We start from the raw sequence: 24,079 nt of genomic DNA, 5'->3' as shown, positions 1-24,079 counted from the left end.
ATATCTCTGGGAAGATAGCAGGGAGATTTGCATTCCATACTTCCCAGTACTTTTAAAATTTTGAACCGTGTCAATGTATTAGATGGTCAAACATTGGTTAAAACAAAAAATAGGATTCTTTAGAATCTTAGAATCAAGTGACAGAATCTTCGAAGCAGAACAGTAGAATTTCCAGGCCCTGCTTGAATCCTCCCAGCCCCCAGAAACTCCCTCCCTCCTGGTGCAGTGGGTCCAGCTATGGATCAGCTCTGCCTAGAAAGACCTTGTTCACCCCGAGATCTCACGGGAGGGGACTGAGCGGGGAGGAAGGCAGGACTGGCACCCCAGGAGCTGGCCCTGGTGCCCACGAAGGGATCTGATCCTTCCAGCCCCAGGGGACGACTCCCTGTACTGATCTATCCGGGCTGGCTCCGGGCCTCCAGAGGCCTCTCCACCAGGATCAAGCAGGTGTGACCCGGCCTGCTGAGAAGCAGGTGTGAGCCAGAGGAGGGGACCCCAGTGGGTGCCAGCCCCACCTGGCGTGCCGGCTGGGGCAGTTCTTTCAAGTGTCAGCTGCTCAGCCAGGAGAAGAAAGTGCCTCATGAGGGGACTTCAGAAGCCCAGAGGAGACCTCGGGATAGAGTGACAGGCAGGAGGAAGGGGGAGGGTGGCCAGCTGGTCTTCACTCCTCTCAGACTTCAGTCACCAGGGTCTGACTCCCCAGCGCCTGACCTCCGAGGCCCCCTGGATGCCCACTGGCACCTGCCACTCCGCACAGCCCAGCTTCTTGCCCCCACGCCCCCCTGTCCTTCTGGTTCCTGCTCTGTGTCCCCCTTCTAGCAGGAAGTGAGCCCTCCCCTTGTCACTCTGCACCCCTCTCACGGGCTCAAGGTTACTTCTGGACATTTCTGCCCCTTCCTAAACAACATGCTCACTCTGAGCCAGGCTCTGGGAAAAAAGAAATGTCCAGCCTCCCTCCAAGGCCCACATGCTCCAGGGAAGGAGGGGCTCTCTCGATCGGCTTTCTACCACACCCCATGCCCACTGAGGCCCGGGGAAGGACAGGCATCGGCCACATACATTTAGCACCACGCGTGCAATCAGCGGCCTGAGTGCTGAGGCTCGGAATATATGTATGGGCCCAGTCCTGAGGGGGCACGGGGGACATGGAGATGGGCAAAGCCAACCTGGCCTGCAGGGAGCTCCCAGACTGGGGAGGGCTGGGGCGGGGGAGCCCGGTGGAAGTGGGCAGCACAGACGCTCAGGACTGTGGCAGGGGAGCCTGCCAGGGCTGGACGATCTTGAGCAGGCTGTAGGTCGGGGAGGCAAACCAAGGAAGGAGTCCAAACGAGAGAGAAAGGGAGGGCAAGGGTGAAGAGGTAAGGTAGAGAAGAGGCCGCCGTGCTGGGAGGGCCCGGGCTGTCTCATGCAGCAGAAGCTGAGGTGACCGTCCCACACAGGAGATGTTAGCGGGGCCCAAGTCCTGCAGGGCCTCAGTGCTAGTCGGGGAGGTGGGATCACCCCGGAGCAAGGGGAGCAGTGGGAAGGGCTCTGAGTTGGGAGTCCCATCACTGGGCCGAGTTTTACAGTGGGGGCTCACTGAAGAATGAGGAGGAGAGGGGGCCGGGGCTGTGACCTGTGTGCTGGCCAGTCAGCAGCTACAGATCTAGGATCTTATTAAGTGGGAGACCCTGGGCAAGTTTCATAACCTCGCTGTACCTCAGTTTTCCCAACTGCAGGATGGGATGATAACAGTACCTACATCATAGGGCTACCGTGAAGGTTGAATGAGTTAACAGAGGCCAGCCTGTGAGAACAGGTGCGGAGTGAGTACTCTGGTAGCTACTGGAACAACTGTCATAGGGATCCAGAGGAAGGATGGCCTCCTCCCAAGGAGCGAGGATGGCATGTCCAAGCTCGACCTCTGCCGCTGCAGCCTACAGCCTCGACTCCCTTCCCCCAGCCCCCGCGGAGGTAGCCCTTACCTTGTGCAGCCAGTGCAGGTTCATCTGCTGGCCCACGGCGATGTGACATAGTGCCAGGACCTGAAGAGGGGGCCCACAGGGGGACAGTCAGGGCCCTGTGTGACCCGAAGGTTTCTGCTAGTTCCCAGACACCCTGCCACCCGCTGCTACTCTGGGCCTGGCTCGGAGCCATCGACAAACCTCCCCATAGGCCATGGGAATGCCCAGCCCAGCCCAAGCCTGGCCATCTCCCAGATTGTTCTAGGCCTCTGGCTTCTCCTCCTCTACAGTTTCTCCCTCAAGAGCTCACTGGGCCCTGCTGCACTTGGGTTGCCCAGTGAATGTTTTGGGAGTTCGAGGCCCCAGGATTCTGAAGCAGACGTGAGCCTAGTCCCCCGAGAGCCCCCAGTCCAGCAGGGGGATTGACCCGAGTCTGAGGGAATAGAGAATTGGGAGCAGGAACCAAAGCAGAAGCTTCTGGAAGAGTCAGTCTGCAGTGGGCTCTAAGAGCAAGAGGGCTCGCACTGGGTCAGGAGGAAAACACTCCACGATGGGGCAAAAGCAAGAGGACCTCCCACCTTAAGGGAGACCAAGCCCCAGCAGTGCAGGAGGCTGAGAGGCCCTGGGAAAAGCCAGCTTGCCCCTTTTGACCAGGGTGGCTCGCCCTCCCCCTGGGAGCAGGCCCGCCTGCCCTCTGGGGCAGCCCCACCTACCAGGAGGCCCGCGATGTAGGTGAAGGCGGCAGCAGTGGTCACGAGGATGGGTACAGACCAGTCACTCCAGTAGCCCATGCGGCTGTAGAGGTACCTGCCCGGAGGGGAAGAGGTCAGACCTGCATCAGGGAACCAGGAGGTTCTCTGGGGCCAGTGGGCCTTCGGCTCTTACAGCCAGGCTCAGCGACCAGGCCCGGGACCGCTCCGTAACGTCATCATGGTTTCCGTGCTCACCAGTCCGGCCAGTGGACACTGGGGCACGCCAAGAGGCATAACGAAGAGAACAACAATTCACCATAATTCTACTGCCCAGAAGGAACCATCACCAAGACTTTGCAGACCTCTCTTCCAGTGGGTTTCCCCTGGTTTGACATATTTGTAAAACAGCAAAGCCAGGACCCTGCCACATCTAGCATGTGCTCAGCTTGGGTTTCGGAGGGAGGTGCAGAGGGTTCCAATCCCCACTCTGTCTCCTACTGGCCTGCAGGACCCTGCAGAGGTGACAGGCTTCCCTGAGTCTAAGATGCCGCTGACTGTGACATTCATCTCAATTTCAATGCTAAAATATGAAAATTTGGGGATCCTAGGATCGATCAGATGTCATCCCTGACTTCTCTGAGCCTTCTTTTCTTCATCTATAGGATGAAGGGCTCAGGGCTTCCTGAGCACAAAGTGAGGCAAGGCATGTGGTAAGTACTCAGTCAATTCTCTTCTCATTATTCACGCAAGAATTTACTGATGTCAGTAAAAATCCCGAGGAAGCATGACTTTCGAACAGCCAGCCATGTGGTCTGCTGAATTAATGTGCCATATGTAGGCAACTTTCTACCAATGAAAGCAGTTTCCAATGATTCACTCTTATAAATAAACACACACAAAATTTTTTTGCACATAGCTTTCTGTATTATTAATTATTTTCTTAGGATAGGATCCTACAAATAGAATTGTAGGGCCAAAGGGAATGAACTTTTTACGGCTCCTGATTGCTGCTGCTTAGCTGCTCTCCAGAAAGACTGAACCACCCACGTGCCCCCTGGACAGCTTGGGACACTGAGGCTCAGGGAAGGCAGCAGTTTACTCAGGGTAATCAGAGAATGTGAGCTGGCACCAGGCAGTTTCCGACTTGCTGCCATCTTGGGCCTGGGCAGGGGGCTGGGAGGGGACACCAGGAGGACACTGTGGGGCACCTGCCTTCTCCTGCACCCTCCCGAGACCCTCATCCTCAGATTCCAGGGGAAAATCTACTGCTTAGAAGATCACTGAGTTCACTCTTCTCACCGTACAGCTGAAGACACTGAGGCCTAAAGAAGGGCAGGACCTCCTCCTTGAGAAGGACTCCTGAAAGATGTTTTGGTGACACTTGTCTCTCACTTTCGGCAGGGAGCCCTGCTGGAGAGCAACGGCCCACACGGCCTCTCCCTGGCTCTCCACATCCCGCCCGGACCCCCTGTTTCTCGCTCACAACCTCTCACTGCGTGAATGATCCCCAGGCCCTGTCGAGACCAGGAGGGCCAGGCCAGGGTCTCCTGCATCCCAGCACCGACTCCAAGAAACTTCAGTGACAGGCTGAGGGAGCTGCGGGTCTTCAGGAGGTCCCTAAGTCCCAGGCAGGCCCTCCCCCTGCCGCCTCCCCAACAGGGCAGGCACCCATCCTCTGCTTGAACTGCCCAGTGACAGGGCACTGAGTCGCTGGGCAGAGTGAGGTCGTTCTGTGGACAGCGTGACAGTCAGCCACGCTCGAGTCCCTTATCTGCCCGCATCTTGCTGTGTGACTTTGGACAGTCTACTTAGCCTCTCTGAGCTTCAGTCTCCTCAGGCGGTCCTCAAACTGTTTTGGCACTAACCGGCTCTGTGGCCGCGGGGGAGTCCTGCCCTCTGGGGCCTTAGTTTCCCCATCCGTACATGATGGGGGTGGACCCGCTCCAGTTCAGCAGAACTGTCCGAGGTGTGCAGTGGGGGGCCAGCAGGCATGTTTCTGTTCCCGCACGACAGTGCCGTGCTTTGGATACCTGGGGGGATGAATAATTGATGGATGGCAGTTAATAAAGGCCAGAGGCCACCTCTGGGACTCAGGCTCATCTTGCCGGGTGGCAGGGGTACAGCCACACATCCTTTCTTGTGCTAATTACGGGGCCACAGCCTCGTGCCGCGCAGAGGGGAGTCGCTGCCCAGACTCCATTAACAGCATCTTAGGACCATCCCAGAGTCCTAGAACCATAGCCCACTAGAAGGCCAGAGTTCTAGAAATCCCACATTCTAACCTCATGGCCGCCGCCTTCCAGCCCGGGAAGCGGCCCTGAGGGTGACGTGGAGCTCTGAGCCCTCCCACAGCCAACATCTCGTTCCATTCTCAGAAAGACCTGATGAGCGGGGCGTTATCCCATTTTACGGAAGAGGAAACTGAGCTTAAGAGGGGCTCGACTGAGTGTGCTCATGGTCACACCACTTCTAGCCGGAAGAAAAAGGCAGCACGGGATGGGGAGTGAGGAGGCCTGGTTTCCGAGCCCCACCTCTGCTCCCACTGCCTGTGTGACCTGGGGCCTCAGTTTCCACACCTGTCAGTGGAGGAGTTCCTCGCTAGGGCCCAGGGAACTTGCTCCCCTTCCCGTGCCTTTCACTGTCTGACAAAGGCAGGCAACAGAGGGGCTGAGGAAGAAGCAGGTACCCTCGGGTACCCAGGTACCAGCGTCAGGCGGCCCTGCCCTTGGACCTGAGGCTCGTGCCCACAAAGGACCCTGAGCTATCCCAGAACCGTAGCATCCGCCAGCCCTGCCCAAGGTCCTACTCAGGGATTTCGGATGCCTCCTCTGCTGAGGCCCTCGGTCTTTTTCTGGGCCTTGGGGTTCTTGTCTACGATGAGGTGCAGAGGCCCCAGACCCTGGCTGAACCCTGCCCAAGTGTGCCATTCCCGTTTTCCATGATAGCACACCAGGAAGGAGTCAGCCTGGGAGATGGGTTCAAACCACAGCCCCCAGTGCCTGCCCAAGCCCCCGTGCCCCCGTGCTCCCCCTCCCCACTCACCAGTTGAATTCATCATAGTCGTTGCGGACTTCCCACCAGAAGTAGAGCCAGGTGAGCGTGAGGCCGAAGGTGAAGGTGAGGAGCAAGAACCAGAGGCGTTCCCACTGGAAGAGCAGAGCAAGGAAAGGGGTCAAGTGAGGTCAGGGGCTGGCCCCTCGGGCCACCTCCCACCTAGAATGTTCCTCCTGCCTCCCTCTTTATAGCTAAACCTGCCAGGCAGGGATTACTACCCTCTTCATCCTTGTGGGGACCTGAGGCTCAGAGCGGGAAGCGACCTGCCCAACACCACAGAGCCCAAAGCCACAAAATGGTAGGGAGCTAGGGGCGGCATCAGGCCTCCACCCCAGGGGTCTCCTCTGCCGCTCTGGCTGAGGCCTGTCCTGGATGCACCAGTATGCCCATGCCGGCGATGGACCCCAGGAACAAAGGCTTCGCACTGGCACGGTACCCGGCCGTCTGGGAGGTCACATCCCTCACCTCCTTCCCTTCCCACATACACCTGCAGTGCAGGTGCTCCTTCTCACCTCTGCCCCATGCTACCCAGACGCACTGAGGCCCAGAGAGGTGAAGCTACTTGCCCTAGTCACACAGCAAGCCAGCAGAGGATTCAAGACCAGCGCCCCAGCCTCTGGACTTGGAAGCACAGGGTTCTGCCCCCCCCGTACCAGGCACCGGCCCCTCAGGCCTAGGCCACGTAGCCCCCCTAGCTCCTGCAGGGATGGGGGTGGGGGCCCCGACACTGCTGCTTCCAGAGAAGTCTGCAGGCCCTTCCGGCTGGGCCCTCAGGTTTATCCCTGCTTTCGTCTGTCCTCTTATCTGAGAAGCACAACCAGCTGGAACATCCTGCTCTCCGGGAAACTGCTGAGATCATCAGCACAATCCAACAGCGGGTGAGGGGAAGTCAGTGCAGAAAAGAACCAAGGCCACCCCCACCTTGAGGGGCTGCAGGGCTCGGGTGGCCCAGGCATCTCTGGCCTGGCCACGGCCCAGAACCCTGCGGGTTCCCCGCAGCTCCCCGAGGCTTCTCCGACCCTTGCAGCCCAGAGGCATGGCTCTAACCCCGGTGTAACCTCTTGATGGCTCCTCACCGCTTAGCCAAGCAAGGAGGCCCCTCTGGGGGTGTTCCCCTCACCTCTCGAGCTTCATCCCCTTCCCCCACCAGTTCCCTCACCCTGGCTTATTTGCCTAACATCACCATTCACCTTTCAGTCAGCTCAAATGTCACCTCCTCTGTGAAGTCTTCCTGGACTCCACCTCGGCCACCCACGCCGCTCCCACAGCATCAGTGCCCCCGTCTTTAAACTCACGCCCTCTGCACCGTCATCTGCTCATGGGGCCGTGTCTCCCAAACTTCCGGGGGTCCTCAAGCCCACTCTGCCTCTCGCAGCACACAGGAAAGGCCCTCAAATCCGGAGGAGCCATGACGCTCCACACGAAGCACCCACTCCGTGCCTCGCGCTGGGCAAGAGGGTCCGAGCTTGGGTGACAGGGAAAGCAGCCGCCTCCACTCACCATCCCGTACAGAGCCAGGCTGCCTTGCTTTGCCCCACTTTGTACATAAACAGAGCTGTGGAGGTGACAACTCCCTGGAACCATCTTTCCAGCAGGTGGTGGTGGGTGGCTTCTTCGACGGTCAACCACTTGTGTCTGTCCTGCCCAGACAGAGAATGGCACGAGCCCCAGCTCTCGGCCTGCGAGGCTCAGCCTCGCTCGGGAGTGGAGAAACCCCAGATGGGAGCAGGGCAAGCCACGGGCCCTCCTGGAGCACTGGAACCCTGACAGCCACCCACAAATGGCCGGGACGGTTTGGGGGGAGCAGAGAAGGGCCATGCTTCAGCAGCCATGGGGCTGAGGGCCATGGGAAGCCCCGTCGGAGCCAGCACCCCCAGCTGGGCGGGCCTAGCCTCCCCCAGGCCTCGACTTCCCCAGAGTCCCTTGTCCCTCTTGCTGCCTCCAGTCCTTATTTGCTCACAAATATGAATTGATTCGGCCCCCATTGCCTGCAGAGTGCAGCCGGCTGGTCCCGGGCCAGCTTAAACATCGGTCTTCCAAGACTGAGCCACCTCTGGTCATGTCATGCCCCAGCTCAAGAGTCTCATTGGCTTCAGCCCTCCCCTGTGCCATCACCCAGGCATTGCAGGCCTCGCACCGAATCGCCCGCAGTCCCTCAAGTGGCCTCTTTCAAGCCCCGTGCCTCTGCACAAGCCATACCCTCCATTTAGAAAGCAATCCCTCCCCGGTTCGCGGGGCAACCCTCCTCCTCCCTGAGGCCTTCCCTGTCCCAGCAGGGAGAACCTCCTCTCCACAGAGCTTCCAGAGCCCTGGCCCCCGTGTCTTTTCGGGCAGAGACCCCGCAGCTCTGAAACTGTCTGTATATGTCGGTCTCCTCTGCGGTACCGTAAGCGCCTTCAAGATCTGGGTGGTCTTCATATTCCCAGGGTGGGGTGGAAACTAAAGAAAGATTTGCTAATGAAATGGTAGGTGAGAAAAGACCCTTTCTCCTGCTCCGGCATGAGGATGCCCACCCAGGAGAGATTTTGCTGGGGGCTTACTGGCCCCCCCGGAGGGGCCCGTGGGTTTCCGCGCAGCCCTGGCTGGCAGCGGTTGGGGGGCCATCTGTCCACAGACATCGCTCCACCGCAGGGGCAAGGCTGCTGCACCTGTGGCCCGTAGACGAGGTCCCCAGAGGGCCGGGCGTGAGGGTGAGCCTCAGCCGATGATGGCTCCTGGCCCAGGCAAGCAGCCTGGGATTCAGGGACCGCGGCAGGTTAGAGAACCCGCTCCAGGGGCTGGAGAGGGGTCTTAGGCTGAGGTACGATGCAGGACCCAGGGGCAATTCTGACAGGTGGCCAGAAGACCACAGGGACCACTGCCCCCACTCGGCCAGATCCTGACAATGGGGCGGAAGGACAAGGCAAGACTGAAGCGCCACACTGGCCTGACTGAGAAAACTAGAGCTGGCAGGTGCATGGCGGAGACGGGGGCCCGGCCTAAGCACCAAGGAACTAGGAACCCCATCACCAGAACCAGGCATGAGCTGGGGCTGGGGGCCACCTAGAGATGAAAATCTTGGGAGAGGGGCACCTGGGTGGCTCAGTCAGTTAGGCGTCTGCCTTCGGCTCAGGTCATGATCCTGGGGTCCTGGGATCGAGCCCCGCGTCGGGCTCCCTGCTCGGCGGGGAACCTGCTTCTCCCTCTCCCTCTGCCTGCCGCTCTGCCTACTTGTGCTCTCTCTCTCTGTCAAATAAATAAATAAAATCTTTAAGAAAGAAAGGAAAGAAAGGAAGAAGAAAGAAAGAAAAAGAAAGAAAGAAAGAAAGAAAGAAAGAAAGAAAGAAAGAAAGAAAGAAAGAAAGAAAGAAAAAGAAAGAACGAACGAAAGAAAGAAAGAAAGAGAAAGAAAATCTTGGGAGCTAGAAGCCGGGGCCCCAAGGCCACAGGGAGCCAGTAGATGGGGATGAAGAGCCCCGACCCCAGTGGGGAGGCAGCAGGTCATTGTAAGAACAATCAGAGGAAAAATCTGGATGGCAAGGACTGGAAAAAAGGGGAGGGGAAGACCAGGAACTGGTGGAGGAAGTGGTGGGCAGCAGCCCCACCCAAAAGAGCCTCCAAACAGCACCGGGGGTCCTCTGTCGGGGCCACGACAGGGGAGAGGCCTGGGCCTGCTCCCAGGAGGCGCGGGCTCCGAGGTCACGGCCAGCCGCAAGCGGTGGTGGGCCCATCGGCCCTCCCTCACCTCTCCCAGTCTGCACGGGGCCTGGAGCTCTCGATCTGTGGGTTTTTATCCCCATCCAAGAGCAAATGAAGACCCCAAGCCTCAGAGAAGGGCCAGCACATGAGCTTAGCGAGCTGCGGACCCCATCACAAGAAGTGGCACTCATGCCATGGTTACTCTCGGTGTGTATATTTATCACGGCCCTTTTCCAGCAGATCCTGGACGTGGTCCTGGAGGAGGGGAGCCTTTTGCTATTTTGCACAAAGGCTCAATATGGGTGAAGAGAGGGAAGTCAGAGGTTGAGCTACATACCGAAGGTCACCTAGTAGGGGAAGATGGAGGTGGGACTGAACCCAGGTGTCCTGACAGGAGGCAGTCCTCTGCAGGTCCCCTTGAGAGTCAGCCCTGCACAGCTCTCCCCCACACCCCCCCAGCCAGCTGGGACCCAGTATAGTAGTCCCAGGCCCAGCCTGGCCCCTGCGATTCCTCGCTCCTCTCTCCCTGGGCTCCACCCCAGACCAAACCTCCTTCTCCTTCAGCAAGCGCCCCCCATCCCTCCAGCCCTTGAAGGTCCCCTTTTCCTGAGCACTTCTGCACAGACTCTTGGTACCCACCAACTTGGCCCTCGATCATATTCTGAAATTTGGAGATGGAAAGAGCCTGGGCTCGGGAGGCAGATGGACCAGTCTCTGCCTCTTGGGCAAGTTAACCCCTCTGAGCCTCAGTTTCCTCACCTGTAAAATGGGGGAAAAAAATCCCGTACCTTGGAAGGTTGATAGTAAATGAGGTGATGTATGTCAAGTGGCACATAGGAGGGGCATAAAAGGGGACCGTTCCCTAGGCTGTGGACTCCTTCAGGGCAGGGATGGCTGAACTAGGTCTGTGTGCCCTGGGCCCACCTCCTGCAGAGCACAAGGTGGTGCTCAGATCTGGTGTGAAGAACAGAAGAAGGTGCCAACATGACTGACCCAGAGAGGCTTCTGGCTACCAGCGGACAAGGCCATCATCCAACCCAGACATAGCCTCAGGCTGAGCCCGTGGCCCCAAGGAACCGAGGGAAGGAGCTCTTGTGATACACAGCCTCCTTCCTTTCAGAGCCTTCTAGCCACGAGTGGAACAAAGGTCAGGTAGACCCTGAGCTGACTGGGCAGCAGCGGGCGCAAGGGGAGGCGCAGAGCAGCTGGGGAAGGGGCCAGGCCCTGGCTGTGAGCTGGGTAGACTGCTCCATCCCTGCGCTGGCAGCAGGGGGTGAGAGAGAACCCCAGAGGCCCCAGCCCCAGAGGCTAGGGCATCCAGCCCCGCACCCCCTGCCTCATCTCCTCCCATGCCTGCCCCCACCCTCCAGGAAGACCGGTCCCTCCATCCCGCATGCCAAGCAACAGTGTGCCAATTTCCCAGAGGCCCCTGCTCCTCCTCACTGTCTCCTGCTGATTGTCACGTCTTCTCCTCACCCCTCCTCGCCTCTGTCCCGCCCACCCCAGAGCCTTCTGCATTCGGAGAAAAACGTGCTGAAAGAGCTTATAAGCAGCGTGGGGTGGGGGGGCTCTCACAGTCCCAAGGCCTGGCCGCAGCCACACCCCCAGCCCTGCCCAGGAAGTGTGGGCCCAGGCCCTGCAAGCTTGCTGCTCAGCTCAGGCTCCGGCCCTCCCCATGCTGCCGCAGCCCCAGGCCAGGATGTACACAGACACCGCTCCCACTCCCAGGGGCCCCGCAGGGTCCAGAAGCCAGCCTTCCAGTCTTGGCTGGGCCACAGACTTCAGAGTCACAGGATGGCGGAGACGGTGCTGGGTGCTGGCCTCCTGTTCCCCACCTGTCACCCTGGGGGCAGAGACTACCTCTGCTCCTGCAGCAACAGGGACGGGCCCTCTCTCTCTGGAGTGAACGTCCTTCCTTTCCAAGCAGCCAGATAGAGGCACCCTGCCTTGGGAGCCCGGCGACACTGGCTTCGGACCCCAGACTGGCCACCTACTAAATGGGTGGCCTTGGAGAAGACAAGTGTTTATCCCACAGCCACTTCCTGCTCTGTTCGCGGGGATGACATCACCTCCACCTCACGGGAGGGCTGCCAGGCCTGCATGTGATTACAGATGTAAGCTGTAAGTCGCCAAATCCACAGTTGTTCCTATAATTATCATTTCGCATCTGACAGCCCTTTAATTATGCGAAGACATCGATCAAGACGTCCCCCGCCCTCTGCTCTACGCCCAGTTTTTTCCGGCTGCTCCTGAGGACAGCCGGTAGCTCACCTGCCCCCAGCCCAGGGCGGGGTGCCAGGGTCGGCAGGGCACAGAGGGCCGGCCCACTTCTGCAGGCTGCGGTCCTAGGAGCAGGCCTGGAGGAAGGAAGGAGACCCTGGTACAGCAGCTGCCCCGGCCGCTCCCAGCCCCGCCCTGCTGGCGGTGGGAGGACAGAGCCCTGCGTGAGCTCTTCACAGAGTGGGGGCCCGGTGCTCCTGAGCCCTCCACTGGCTCCAGCTCCTCTCATCCTCTCTTCTCTTGGCTCTGCAAAGCAGGCGCTACAGTTAGAGGGAAGCGGGGCTCAGAGAGGGGAAGTGACTTGCCCAAGGCCACAAAGGGCAACCCTAATAGTGAAGCCAGAATTCACACCCAGGTCTGAGCGCCTTCAGCATCTCCAGCTATCCCAGAGCAACAATAAGCAGGACAGGTAATTATCCTTGTCTGACCAAGGAGGAAGTTGGCTCAGAGGGGCAAGGCCGGGCCCAAGGTCACCAAGTGAGTCATAGGCAGTGCCAGGCCAGGAAACCTGGCATTTCAGTTAAAAAAGAGTTCAGAGAGCGCCTCGCCTCATCCTCTACAGATCCAATTCCGAAATGGAGAAACTGAGGCCCAAAGAAGGGGGATAGCCTGGAAACAAGGATACAGGATTAAGACTTGGTAAATTAGTACAGAAAGGATGGAGAATTCAACAGATGGTGTTGGGACATCTAGACATCCATTTGGTAAAAAATTAGACCCCCTACCTCACACCCCATACCGAACCAAATCCCAGCAGCTCCCCTCCGTGTCCTTGCCACCAACCTCTTCCAGTCACCCTAGACACATGTGCTGAGCCCTGCACAGTGGGAGGTGAGTGAGGCCTGGAATCCCCTCTGAGCGACCCCCATGGATGACTGAGCAGACAGCAGGCAATTCCAATCCTAGGAATCAGTGTGATGAATGGGGCAGGCATGGGCTGCTCAGGAGCACACAGCCAATTACAGGAGGAGGGACAGTCTGGAGGGCTTCCTGGAGGAGGAGATGCCTGCAGCAAAGCTGGAAAGAATGGGCCTGCTGGGATGACAGGTCAGCGAGCCTGGACTGCGGCAGAGGGAGGGAGCAGAAAAGTATGAAGGCACAGAGCTTGGCAGCTTCTGTCTGGGGGAACTGGCTTCTTTTCCTATGGGCGTATAAAAGCTTTTTCTATGTGAGGGTATTTACCTTCATCTATACTGTATATTTTCTCTTATTTGATCATTTTACTTTTATTTATTTTGCTTTTTGTATAAAAATTTAAATTTTCGGGGTGCCTGGATGGCTCAGTCGGTTAAGTGTCCGACTTCAGCTCAGGTCATGATCTCAGGGTCCTGGGATCGAGCCCCGCATTGGGCTCCACGCTCAGCGGAGAGTCTGCTTATCCCTCTGCCCCTCCTCCCCCACTCGTGCTCTCTCACACACTCTCTTTCTCAAATAAATAAAATTTAAAAAAAATTTTTTTTTTAATTTTTATGTAGTCAAATCTACCCCTCTTTCCCTTTATAGGTTTTGCCTTTGGTATTGTGTTTAAGAAAGGTAGGCCAAGGTTATACATCTGACTCCTATTTTATACTGGTAGTTTCTTGGCTTCGTTGTTTACATTCAAATCTGTAATGCACCCAGCTCTCTGTCCGCCTCTGTCTACGGCTCCACGCGGACGTATGCGCGCACGGAGAGAGGCTGGAAAGCCATTTCTCTCAAGCGTTAAGATTAGAATTCCTTCCACTTTACCTCTTTCCAAGTTGTTTGAATTTTCTCAACAAATGTGTGCTTCCTAAATAGAAAAGAGGAGTTTAAAAATAGAAAAAAACATACATTTTAATCCATCTGGAATGTATTTGGGTGTGAGGTAAGAGGCAGAGATCTAATTTTACTTCCACCAAACGGATACCTCAGCTGTCCCTGCACGTTCTGTGAAGTCTGCCATCACTTCTGTGTTCGTGGTGCGCGTGCACTGCTTCTCGGCTTTCTGGTCTGTCCCAGAGCAGCCCTTTCCCCCCGGGGTGGGCACTGCCTGGAGCGCCTTCCTCATGGCTGAGCTCCGCGCCCTGCACCGCCCCTGGGGTCCCCACCCTGCTTTAAGGTCCTCAGCACCACGCAGCCCTGCAGAAACGGGAGAGAGCTTGAGGGGTGCCTACCCACAGAGTCCGCCCTCGTGTGGACTAGGTCTTGGGCATGCCACATCCTCCTGTCATCAGCCTATTTTACCCTCGCCACGTGCCAAATGGGAGGACTGATGTGCCAGAAAAGCCTGGGAGATGTCAGCTGGGAAGGGGGCGGGGAGAGGGCAGAGGGGTGCCTTCCGAGCTCCAGTTTTCCCATTCCTAAAATGGGGAGTGGGGAAAAAAATAACATTAAAAATAAAAAAATAAATTAAAAATAAATAAAAATAAAATAATAAAACAAAGTGGGGATAAGACCTCACGTTATCCTCTAAGCCTGGCAGGGGAGAGGAGAGACAGGCAAGCCCTGGCAGGATTACTCTGGCCCTGACCCAGGAGATTTGGGGGAGGGGGTGGCCTGGGGAGGTTTGAGATGTATTATAGCATTAGGGCCAAGCGGGGAAAGGGATCAGAGTCCCCCCCGCCAGCCAGCTCTTGACAGCCTAAGAGGCTGGATTGATTTTTCTGGGCTACAGAGAGCCAGGCAGTTAGGCCTCTGTCTCAGACCCTTGCTTCTGCTGGGGTGCACCCAGAGCGGCTCATTAGGCGGTAGGATGAAAGCAGGCCCAGCCTGGAGCAGCCCATCTCTCTGCATCCATCCTGTGGGTTACATCAGCCCACGGGGAGGTAGGAGTGGAAGAGCTGGGGGATCTTCGCGGGGGTTATCCCGGGCCCTCAGAGAGCCCTGCCAGGGCCACAGGCTGCTGGTTGGCTGCACCCCCTATCATCTCCTGCCTCTCCCAGGCTCCCTAAGCAGACACTCAAGGAGGTCACGGAATGTTAGCCGCTCCCCCTGGAGTGTGGCATGGCCACTCCAGGCACCCTCGGCACAGCCAGGGAGGAGCTGGGTGGCGCGTCGGGGTTCCCGAGGCAGCGACGGCACGGCTTTATTGCGGCGACAAATCCGCCGCTCCGTGCGCTGCAACGGACCGGGGCTCTGCCGGCCTCCCCTCTCTCTCACGGATGCAACATCATCATCTCCGATTTTCTTATCATCATGGCAACCCTCCCCTGGGAGACAAAGAAAGTCACAGTCCGTGTGGGCAGCCCAGGCCAGAGGTGCTACGGGAGCCCAGGGGAGGGGGCCTGGTTCTTTTTTGGTTGAAGGGGGCTAATTCTTAGAGGAATAAGCATTTGCCATGAGCCTTGAGAGGTAAAGAGAGGAGCGGCATTCCAAGTAAGAGGGCAGCCTGAGCACAGGCCCAGTGCTATGAAAGGGTGAGGTGATCTTGGGAGGGGTGGGGTGTGTCGGGGGTAATGATGGACTTGCCCCACAGGGGTCTTCCTGCATGGCTGCAGGGGCTCTGGTCATAGTAGGCCACTGGTGGTGGGGAGATTTTGTTGTCTGTGTCCCACCCCCACTGTGCACTTCCTGGACTCTAATGGGGACCACTCTCCCCTCCCACTCAGCCCCGGGCACAGCACACTTTCCCATTTCTGTCTCTGGAATGGCCTCATCCGGCTAGGCTAGAAATCATGGGGTGCTGGGAGGCATCATATGGGACTCCCTCAATCTCTTCCACAGCCAGTCTGTTGATTACACCTTCCAAGTGAATCCCTCCCTTCGCCGGGAACCTGCATATGCCTCCCCCAGGTGAGGCCTCTGCCCTGCTGTCTGGCTCCCTGCTCCCCCGCACTCCAGCACCTTACACTCCCCACAACCTAAGGAGACTGGTCCTCGCACAGCCTGAGTCTGGCAGCGCCCCCTCCGCCCAGGACGGGGAGCAGGCTTCCCAGCACAGCCTCAGGCCGCCTAGCAACAACCTCCCCTCCTCACACCGGAGCCACGCTGAGGCCAGATTGCTTTCAGTTCCCAAACACAAGAAGCTCTGGCACCCACAGCATCCCGTGCCTTGAACACTTCCCCATCAGACTAGACAGGACTAACTCTCAGACATCAGCTCAGGCCAGCTCTCCCGTCTGGGGTTTCCCTGAGCCTCAGCAGTGAGCACCCTGGGTGGCCTGGGTGTGTTGGTTCTTGTTGAGGAAATAAGGAACTGGTGCATCCCAGACAAGATTGCTGGTGTGGGGCAGACGAGGGGGCATAGGCCTGGGTAGGCAAGCAGAGGGCAGCGCACGCCGGGCCTCCAACTCTGTGGCCTGAATAAACCACTTATTCTTCCTGGAGCCCTCTCTGTGAGATGGAGGGGTCAAACGAGCTTAAAACAGCCCTCGAAAGGCAAATGTACCATAGAAATCCAAGAGAGTTGACGGTCGCTGTCTGTCTCCTTCATGGTCTTGGGCCGGGAAGGTTCTCCAGGTATCCAACCTGTATGCCTCTTGCTACATGAGAAGCTGGTTTTGACACTGTGCTACCTCGCCCCAACACGCAGTCTTCAGGGGGCCCTGGGGGACAGCGTGGGAACTGTCTTCTGTCCTACCCAGTCCTTAATTGGCAGTATTAGAGTAATGAGTCACAGAAACAACCAATTAATTATCTCCAGTTATAAAAAGCTTCACTTCCCCTTCCTAGCTGTCGAGTGAGCCAGCCTCTTGCTGCCAGGCTCCTCTACTCCCTAGGGGCTGGGGGCAGAAGAGGGCATTTCACCTCTCTGGGCTGGTCCTATTTCCTGTTTCCTTATGTGTCCAGTATGTGTCCTGGGGCTGGGGGACAGTAAGAGCAAAGGCTTGGAGGAGGTGGGACTGCGTCGGGCTGGGGGAACAGGAAGGATCGGGCTGGTAGGGCAGGAAGGAGGCTACCAGCTCCAGTGCAGAGGAGGGGGCTCCTCCCCGCTCCCCAGGATCCACTCCAGCACTGCGGGGCCACTGTTGATCCCAGAACCTTGGAGGGCTCCTCCTCTGGCATTCAAGCCACGCCCACTCGCCCCCCAAAGCTCCTGGTCCCACAAGCCACGCCCACTCTTGTCCCGCACGCTCCTGGTCCCAAGCTCTTCCTCCATGAGGCAACTTCCCAAATCCTCCTCCCGCCCCTCCTTTCTTCCCCTTCTGGCAAGTTCTCAATCACATACTCAAAACAGGCGTGTCCTCCCTTCCAGCCTTCATCTTCCTGTGGCTCCTCTTGTAAATCTATCCTGGACTCCAGGTGTGACGCACAGCTTGAAGCCTCGAGATCTCCATCGGCATCACAGTTAAACCCGCCCCACAGCGGCGACCTAACAGGGCGAGCTCCCGGTACGCTCCCGGCTCCCGGCTCCCGGCTCCCGGCTCCCGGCACGCAACAGGTACTCAATAAATGTTAACTGTTCCTCTCATGGTTTATTTCCCAGCCTGAGCAGGGTCATGATGAAAGGCTTCTGTGACTCACCACCCACAGTCTGTCGCCCCATTTCACAGATGAGGATCAGAGAGGTCCGGCTTCACAGAAGAACTTGACCCAGGCTTGTCGGAGTTGGGAGGCGCTAGGAGAGGCTCCCTCAAGAGGACTTGAGGGGAGGCCGTGCCTGGGCAGGGGGAGGGGAGGGGTCCCCAAAGTCAGAAGGGAAGGTGGGGCTAAGAAGAAGCACAGGCCCAAAGTTGGAGCCCCTGCCCCTTTTGGGGGCCTTTCCTCTACTGCCTTGGCAATGCTCCTTCACACCCAACCCGTGCCCCCAGAGCTCACTCCGGGGCCTGTTTGTTCAGCAAAGCTTACGGAGAACCTACTCGGCACCAGCCCCGACTCTGAAACGCAGGATTGCTATTCCCTCCCTGTGTCAGGCTAGAGAGCCCAGCCCCCCTCATGGTCCCCAACCGGCCATCTCTGGAGGGACTGGGGAGAAAAAAGAAGGGTGGGGGAGAGAGAAAGAAAGGGTGAGCAGGCTGAGGCTAGAACCCAGGAAGTGGGTGGGGAAGCAGAATGAGGTGAGTGACAGGGAAGGGGGAGGATGCTCATCCTCAGCTGGGAGTCTCAGAGGGTCGCCTGAGGTGATCTCAGCCTGTTCTGCAGAGGCCCCGACACCCAGGGCTGCAGCGAAACCCTCTCTCTCACAGCCAAGCTGGCCTGTGGCCTCCTGCGGCCCCTCCCCCCTTTGCTCCACACCGGGCACCCCAGACGTAGGCATTCGCAGAGACTGCACGGCTTGGGCTCCCAGTCAGCTCAAAACCGACCTCGGCCCACCACTTCCTCCACCCTGGGCCCTGTGCTGGCCACAGCCACGGCCTATCACTTCCTGACTCTGAAGCCTGGGATGGGCCTGCCCTGGGCCTACGGAGGGCTGTCAGATGTCCTGGGAGCTAGGCCTTCCTCCAGCAGCTACTCCGACAGCCAAGGGGCTTGCTGCTGGGGAGCTCGGCCGTCCTCCTCCCTCTGCGTCAGCTGTCTTCCCTCCCGGAGCTGTTGGACCCACACTTGCTCCGGGGCCGGATCACAGCTCTGCCCCCTCACTGGCATCCCTGGCTCTGTTTCCCCTGTGAAACGGGGGTGACGACACCTAGCTCGGGGGCTCGGTGGGAGGAACGAGAGTGGCCGTGTCAGTGCTCAGCACCGTACCCAGCACGGACACCCAGTGCCCGCTGCCTGTCGAGCTCCTGCCCTTCCCGACACGGGGAGGCCCTGCCGCCACCCCTGTCCCTGGGACCTGCCTGGTGGCCTGGGGCAGGCCCCTCCCTCTCCCTTGCCTCAGTTTGGCATGTCCCCTTCTCTGGGCTGGGAGTGGGGACGTGGTAATGTTAGACAATTGACACCTGCTTCTCACCACTCGGGGGTCATGACCCCAGGCTCCTGAGTCAGGCTAGTGCTCTGTTGGTCCCCAGCACAGGCAGAGAAGCAGGGCGGGAAGGTGGACGAGCTTCCCCATCCTCCCCCCATCCAGGGAGCCTGGTGATACCTGGCCTCTGACCTCAGCTGCCACCCACACCCTTGGCCACTCCATCCTGTTTCAAGGCTGGCTCAATTTGGAGGCTGGCTTCTTTGTTTAGACAAGCAGGAGAGAGGAGGAGAACTGTTTTCCAGGCAGCAAAGCTTTTAGATAAACACTATTTATCTCCCTCCCTTCCCTCCTGAAGGAGTTGGGTTCCTTCAGAGACGAAACTAGATCCAGCCACTAACAGCGCCCCAGGGACAGAAGCCCAGCTCGGCTCAGCTCAGGGTCTGGCCTGGCCAGGGTCAGTGCCGGACACTGAGCGAGCCTTTCTTCATCCCGCTGCCAGCTCTTGACAGGCCTGCGGCTCAGGTGACGGAGCCCTGGGGCCAGGCCACGGCCCTGCCAGCTCCCAGGCTCCGGGATGGCCTGGCCCACCTCCTCACCCTCCCCTCCAGCCACCCGCCTGCCCTCCTGCCTAGCTGCCAGGAAGCTGAAGGCTTCTGCTCACCTGGGGGGCGAGGGGAATGAGCCCTTCCTCTTAGAGTGTCCCTCCTGGAGCTCCCCTCTCTGCCCAGGTCCCATGTGTCTGAGGAGAGTTCACCAGCTCCATCCAGGACAGGATGGCCTACTTCCCTGCCCACCTGGTTAGGCAGATTCCCGAATGACCATGGGCCCGTGTTACAGAAGGAGAAACTGGAACCCAGCGGGGCACTGCCCCATCCAGAGCCGCCCGGCAGAGTGAGAAGACCCTTCCCCCAGGCCCCGGGGTGCCCTAGGTCCCCCGACCCCGTCCCAGCCCGGCTCACCGGCGTGGTGTCATCATGGGACCGCTGGTAGCGCTTCCAGCGGCAGCCGTAGATGCCCGTGAGGCAGGAGAGGCAGAGCTGGGGCTCGTAGTACTGCAGCGGCTGGTGTCTCACCATGCTCTCGCCTGCCAACGGGCGCCCGGCCCTCAGGCGCCCATCGAGGCCCCCGGCCGCTCCTGCAGGGGGAAGCACAGGCCTGTGAGGCAGGGGAGGGCGCGGGGACTCAGCGCCAGACACAGCAAGAGTCCCTGTCACCCCGCTGGGTGCCAGTCCCCGCCCAGGGCCCTGCCGTGAGGCCTACAAGCTGGAGGCCTGCACCCCCGCGGCTCCCCCGGGCCGGTCTCCCGCCCCTCACCCTGACCCCATCACCCCCAGCCACACCGGCTCTGGACCTGCCCCAGCTGCCTCGGCCCAGGATGCTTTGCCCTTCGAGCTCCACAGGGCGCCTTCCTTCCCCTCCTCAGGTCTTTGCTCAAATGTTCTTTTCTCCACCACACTTTCCCAGGCCACCTCCTATAAAACTGCAACCCCTTCCCATATGCCCTCAGCCGTTCTCAGCCTTATTTTCTCAATCACGTCCTCCGGTGTACTTCGTTTAAAATAGACCGGGCACGGTGTGACCACTGTATGCCTCGCCTGGCAGGTGTTATGTCCCGAAGCCAATTGACAACTGGATAAACTGAAGCTCAGGGAGAGAAAGGGACAGTGCCCCGCATGCAGTCCAAAACCTGGCTATGGCCAACCTGAGAATCTGCTCTTGTGCCCCAAAGTGCTCACGGCTTTGGGCTCCGGGAGTCCTGCCGTGGTTGCGGGGACGATGAGAGGTGTCTTGGAGGTTGAGTCGCTGCCACCAGGAGCAAGTGCCCCGGCCCTGCTCGGCACCCTGGAGATGCCTGCCGGGGGCTCAGCCACTCGGGGCTCGCATCGGCCACACGGCCCCTGGCTCGGGCGCCTCACACACCCTGACGAGGAGCCTGGGGCTCACAGCAGCCCAGCAATTTGCCCAAGGAGTCAGGACTCAACCCCAGGTCTGTGGAACTCCAGAGACTCTAAGCCATATGTTATGTATGGGGTCCTGTCCTCGGTCTTGGAGACAACGTGAACAGGACAGGCACACTGATGCCCTCAGGGCCCCACAGGACCAGTGAGGGACAAAGCCAGTCACTTACTGTGCACTAACTCTTATAGCAACCCTGTGAGGTATTATTTTTTAATCGAGATCAAATTCACAAGCCAAAACATTCACCCTTTTAGAGGGTACAATTCAGTATTTAGCATATTGTTTTCAGTAGTCACAAAGTCGTGCAATCATCACCACCATCTGATTCCAAAGCATCTTCACCATCCCAGCAAAACACCCAGACCCATTAGCACTCACCACCCCATCCCCCTTCCCCCCCCACCCCTTCCCCAGACACCACTAATGTACTTTCTGAACCTATGGATTTGCCTATTCTGGACATCGCCTATCACTGCAATCATACGATATGTTAATTAATAGTTCTCGAGGCTCATCCTGTTCTAACAGGAGTCAGTACTGCATTCCTCTTTAGGGCTGAATGACACTCAATTGTATGGACAGACCATTTTATCCATTCATCAGCTGAGGGACATCTAGGTTGTTACCACTTTTGAGCTGTTAGGAATAACACTGCTAATGAACAAGTTCTCGCGTGAGCGTGTTTTCATTTCTCTTGCATACATGCTTTGGAACAGAAGTGCTGGGTCATATGGCGATTCCATGTTCAACCCTTTGAAGAACGGCCAAGAGCCGTTTTGTAAAAACAGCAAAGCAGTGCACCATTTTACATTCCCCATGTATTATCATTATCACCCCCATTCTGCAGATGGGAAATCTGAAGCACAGAAAGGTTTAGCCACCACCAAAGGTCACACAGCAGAGCCTGTCAGTCTGGCTCCAGGGGCCTTGCTCTAACCCCGGGGTTGGCAAATTGTAACCCAGGCACCAAATCCGACCAGCCACCTATTTTTGTATAGCCCACAAGCTAAGAATGGCTTTTCTGTATTTTTACAGTTCAGGGGCAAAAAATCAAAACAAGAGTATTTTGTGACACATGAAAAGTATAGGAGAGTCAGGTTTCAGTGTCCATAAATAAAGCTTTATTGGCTGCAGGCATGATTGTTTGTTTACGTAGTCTATGGCTGCAAGAGAAACTGCAGAGGGGAGTGGTTGTAATAGAGACCGAAGGGCCCACAAAGCCTAGAACTTACTGCCCAGCCCTTGACGGGGGGCAGTCGCTGACCCCTCGGCCCCTGGGCTGGCCACAGTGGCTCAGGAGCTGGTATTCTGGAAAGAGTAAAGGTGGGCTGTGGGTACTTAGCACTGTGCATGAATAGTCAGGACACGCTTCCAGGAGGCAGCCCCGAGCTGAGGCCTGTCTCTGAGTGCCCCAGGGGCCGCTCCAGAGCGGCAGGCTGGGCCTCAGGCCCACCCACTACTTCCGCCTTGGCTTCACTCAGGGCCTCTACCTACCCTCATCCCCCCCCCCCCCCACCACCACCAAATGCTCACCTCAGCACAGGGATTAGAGCCTCTGGTCGGTAAGAGGGGGCGAGATGCATTAGAGCCTTGCTGGGAATATCGACTGACTCGGAGCCTCCTAACTGCTGGGAATTGTCTGGTGTAGCTTCTGGGCCCGTGGCTCCCTGGGGAGGCACGTGGACTACGGTGCAGCTGCTGGGGGCTCTCGGAGCCACGCCGAGCCCAGGGCTTGGGGAGAGGGGTGGGGCCGTTGGGGTGCTCTCAGCTTTACTTTATTCTACTCCAGAAGGACTGTGTACTCACAAATGGACTCCCACATTCCCAGCCTTCCAGATCTTACAGAGCCAGGGAGCCAAATCTTACCCCAAGATTAGGGCCTCTACCGGCCAGATCAATCACATCTGTCCCACCTTCGCCCTGTGGCTGGGGCCTCCAGGGTTCTTCCCTGATCCTTGGTTTCTCAATCTGTAAAATGGGTAACAGCCTGTGCCTTGACTCCTATGGGAGACCAGATCATGGGGGGGAGGGTACAAGGAGGACAACATCGCCGCACTGCGGTATACAGCAGGTGGGCATTCCGTGAACAGGAGCCCACACCCAGGCTCCCCTGTTCTCACACGCCTTTTCCAGGACTCCCCGAGCCCGGGACTGACTCCCACGTGTCCCCTGCCCTCCCCCGCCGCAGCCCGCAAACTGAGCATTACAAGGCACCAGGAATGGAAATTCCACTTCACATCAGGGAAGCAGAACTGCCTGCACTAGGCCTCGGCCCAGGGCTCAGCTGATCGTGGCTCTGGGAATCGCCTCCCCTCCCTGCCACCCTGCCTGGTAAATTTTCACACTGTTCATAACTGCATGGCCATCTTGGGGAGGCAAACCTCTTCTGTCTCCTCTGCATGCTCTCCTGGGGCCTTTTCGTCTACTCCCAGGGCTTCAGTTACCAGGTGTGGCCAAGCCCACTCAATCACTGTCTCCCGACTGAGATAGCCAGCGGCTCCTGGCTGCCTCCAGGAGTATCCCCCAGGCCCTACAGACCCAGCACAGGCCACCCTGACCCCCTTACCACCCCAGCCTGCTTCTAACATCACTCACAGCCTCTTTTCACCAGCCCCTTGGCCACTGGCCTGGCCCAGGTCTCATCTCTCCCCTAGACAGGAAATCCTCTGGCCTCCCTATGGAGGTCACACCCCACCAATCTGAGTCCTCCCCTGTGGCCAGAGTGAGCTCTTTAACAGGCAAATGGCCAGGATCTGACTCTCCTAGCCTCACCTTCCAGAATTTGCTGTCTCTTCTGCTGATGAACACCTCCCCATGCTTTGAGTCTCAGCTCAGATGTGACCTCCTCCAGGGAGCCTGCCCTGAGCTCCAGGTTTGGTTAGAGGGTTTCCCAGCTTCCGATAGCCCCGAGTGTCCCTCAGTCTTCCCCAGGCACCCCATGTGAGCACGGCTGATGGGCCTGCCTCCCCCATGGAATGGCCTGAGTTATTCCCATGTCCCCAGTGACCAGCCGTAAGAGGTGGGGGACACTGGGGACTTGCCAGACTGGACTTCTGCGGGGGCCCGGAAGTTCTGCTAACAGAGATGTACTGTTCAGTCACTGAGCAGTCAGACAGGCTCCCAGAGACCAGACTCTCCCCAGCCTCCCCCGATACCTCCTCTTCCTGCCAGGGCTAATGACATTACTTAGGATTGATCAATTTCTCCAAGCCACCTCCAGGACCGCTGACACTAGCCAAGTTCCCAAGAAATCCGTAGCCAGGATCTCCTCCTGCTCTGGGATAAGAGAAAGCCCTCACCTCTGAGCCTGATGTTCAAGGGCGTCCCTCCGTCCAAAGTTCCATTTTCTGTCCGAATTCCTGGCCCCTGCCCTGAACTTCCACAGCCCCCTGTTTTATACACAGAAGGGCCTGCAAGGGGCTGGGTCTGGGCATCTGCTACGGAGCAGAAGCAGCGTACTGGCACCTCTAGGCTCCTCTCCCACCCTGACATCCCGGACATGGACCTGACCCACGTCCCTGCTCCTCTCTTGCGTGACCACCCTCACTGCCCAAGCCTGTTCTCTTTCCTGAGAGTGGAAAGAACTTCAGGCCAGGTGTCAGTGCCCAGGTTCCAGCCTGGTCTTCAACGGACCTGCTGTGTAACCTCGGATGGCTTACTAGCTCTCTCTGAGCCTTACTTTACTTGCCTGAGAAATGGGGACTAGATGGTCATGACCTCGGGGTCAT

The 24,079-nt window shown here is 58.1% G+C and overlaps 1 protein-coding gene across 1 annotated transcript in view; it reads right to left on the bottom strand.

The window, feature by feature from the left end:
* Window positions 1-24,079, bottom strand: part of GDPD5 (glycerophosphodiester phosphodiesterase domain containing 5) — an 82,253-nt gene that overhangs the window by 20,558 nt on the left and 37,616 nt on the right. The window contains 4 exon segments of the mRNA XM_045894459.3: window positions 1,965-2,024; window positions 2,657-2,750; window positions 5,678-5,781; window positions 19,352-19,527. Coding sequence (XP_045750415.2) covers window positions 1,965-2,024; window positions 2,657-2,750; window positions 5,678-5,781; window positions 19,352-19,468 — 375 coding nt within the window. The 5' untranslated portion in view covers window positions 19,469-19,527.

The sequence above is a fragment of the Mirounga angustirostris genome, unplaced genomic scaffold (assembly GCF_029215605.1).
Source record: "Mirounga angustirostris isolate CCGP_5_RB_7025 unplaced genomic scaffold, mMirAng1.0.hap1 SCAF_13, whole genome shotgun sequence".
NCBI classification, from domain to species: Eukaryota; Metazoa; Chordata; class Mammalia; order Carnivora; family Phocidae; genus Mirounga; species Mirounga angustirostris.
Note: the sequence above shows the minus strand (reverse complement) of the source record. Positions and strands in the feature narration are given on the sequence as shown.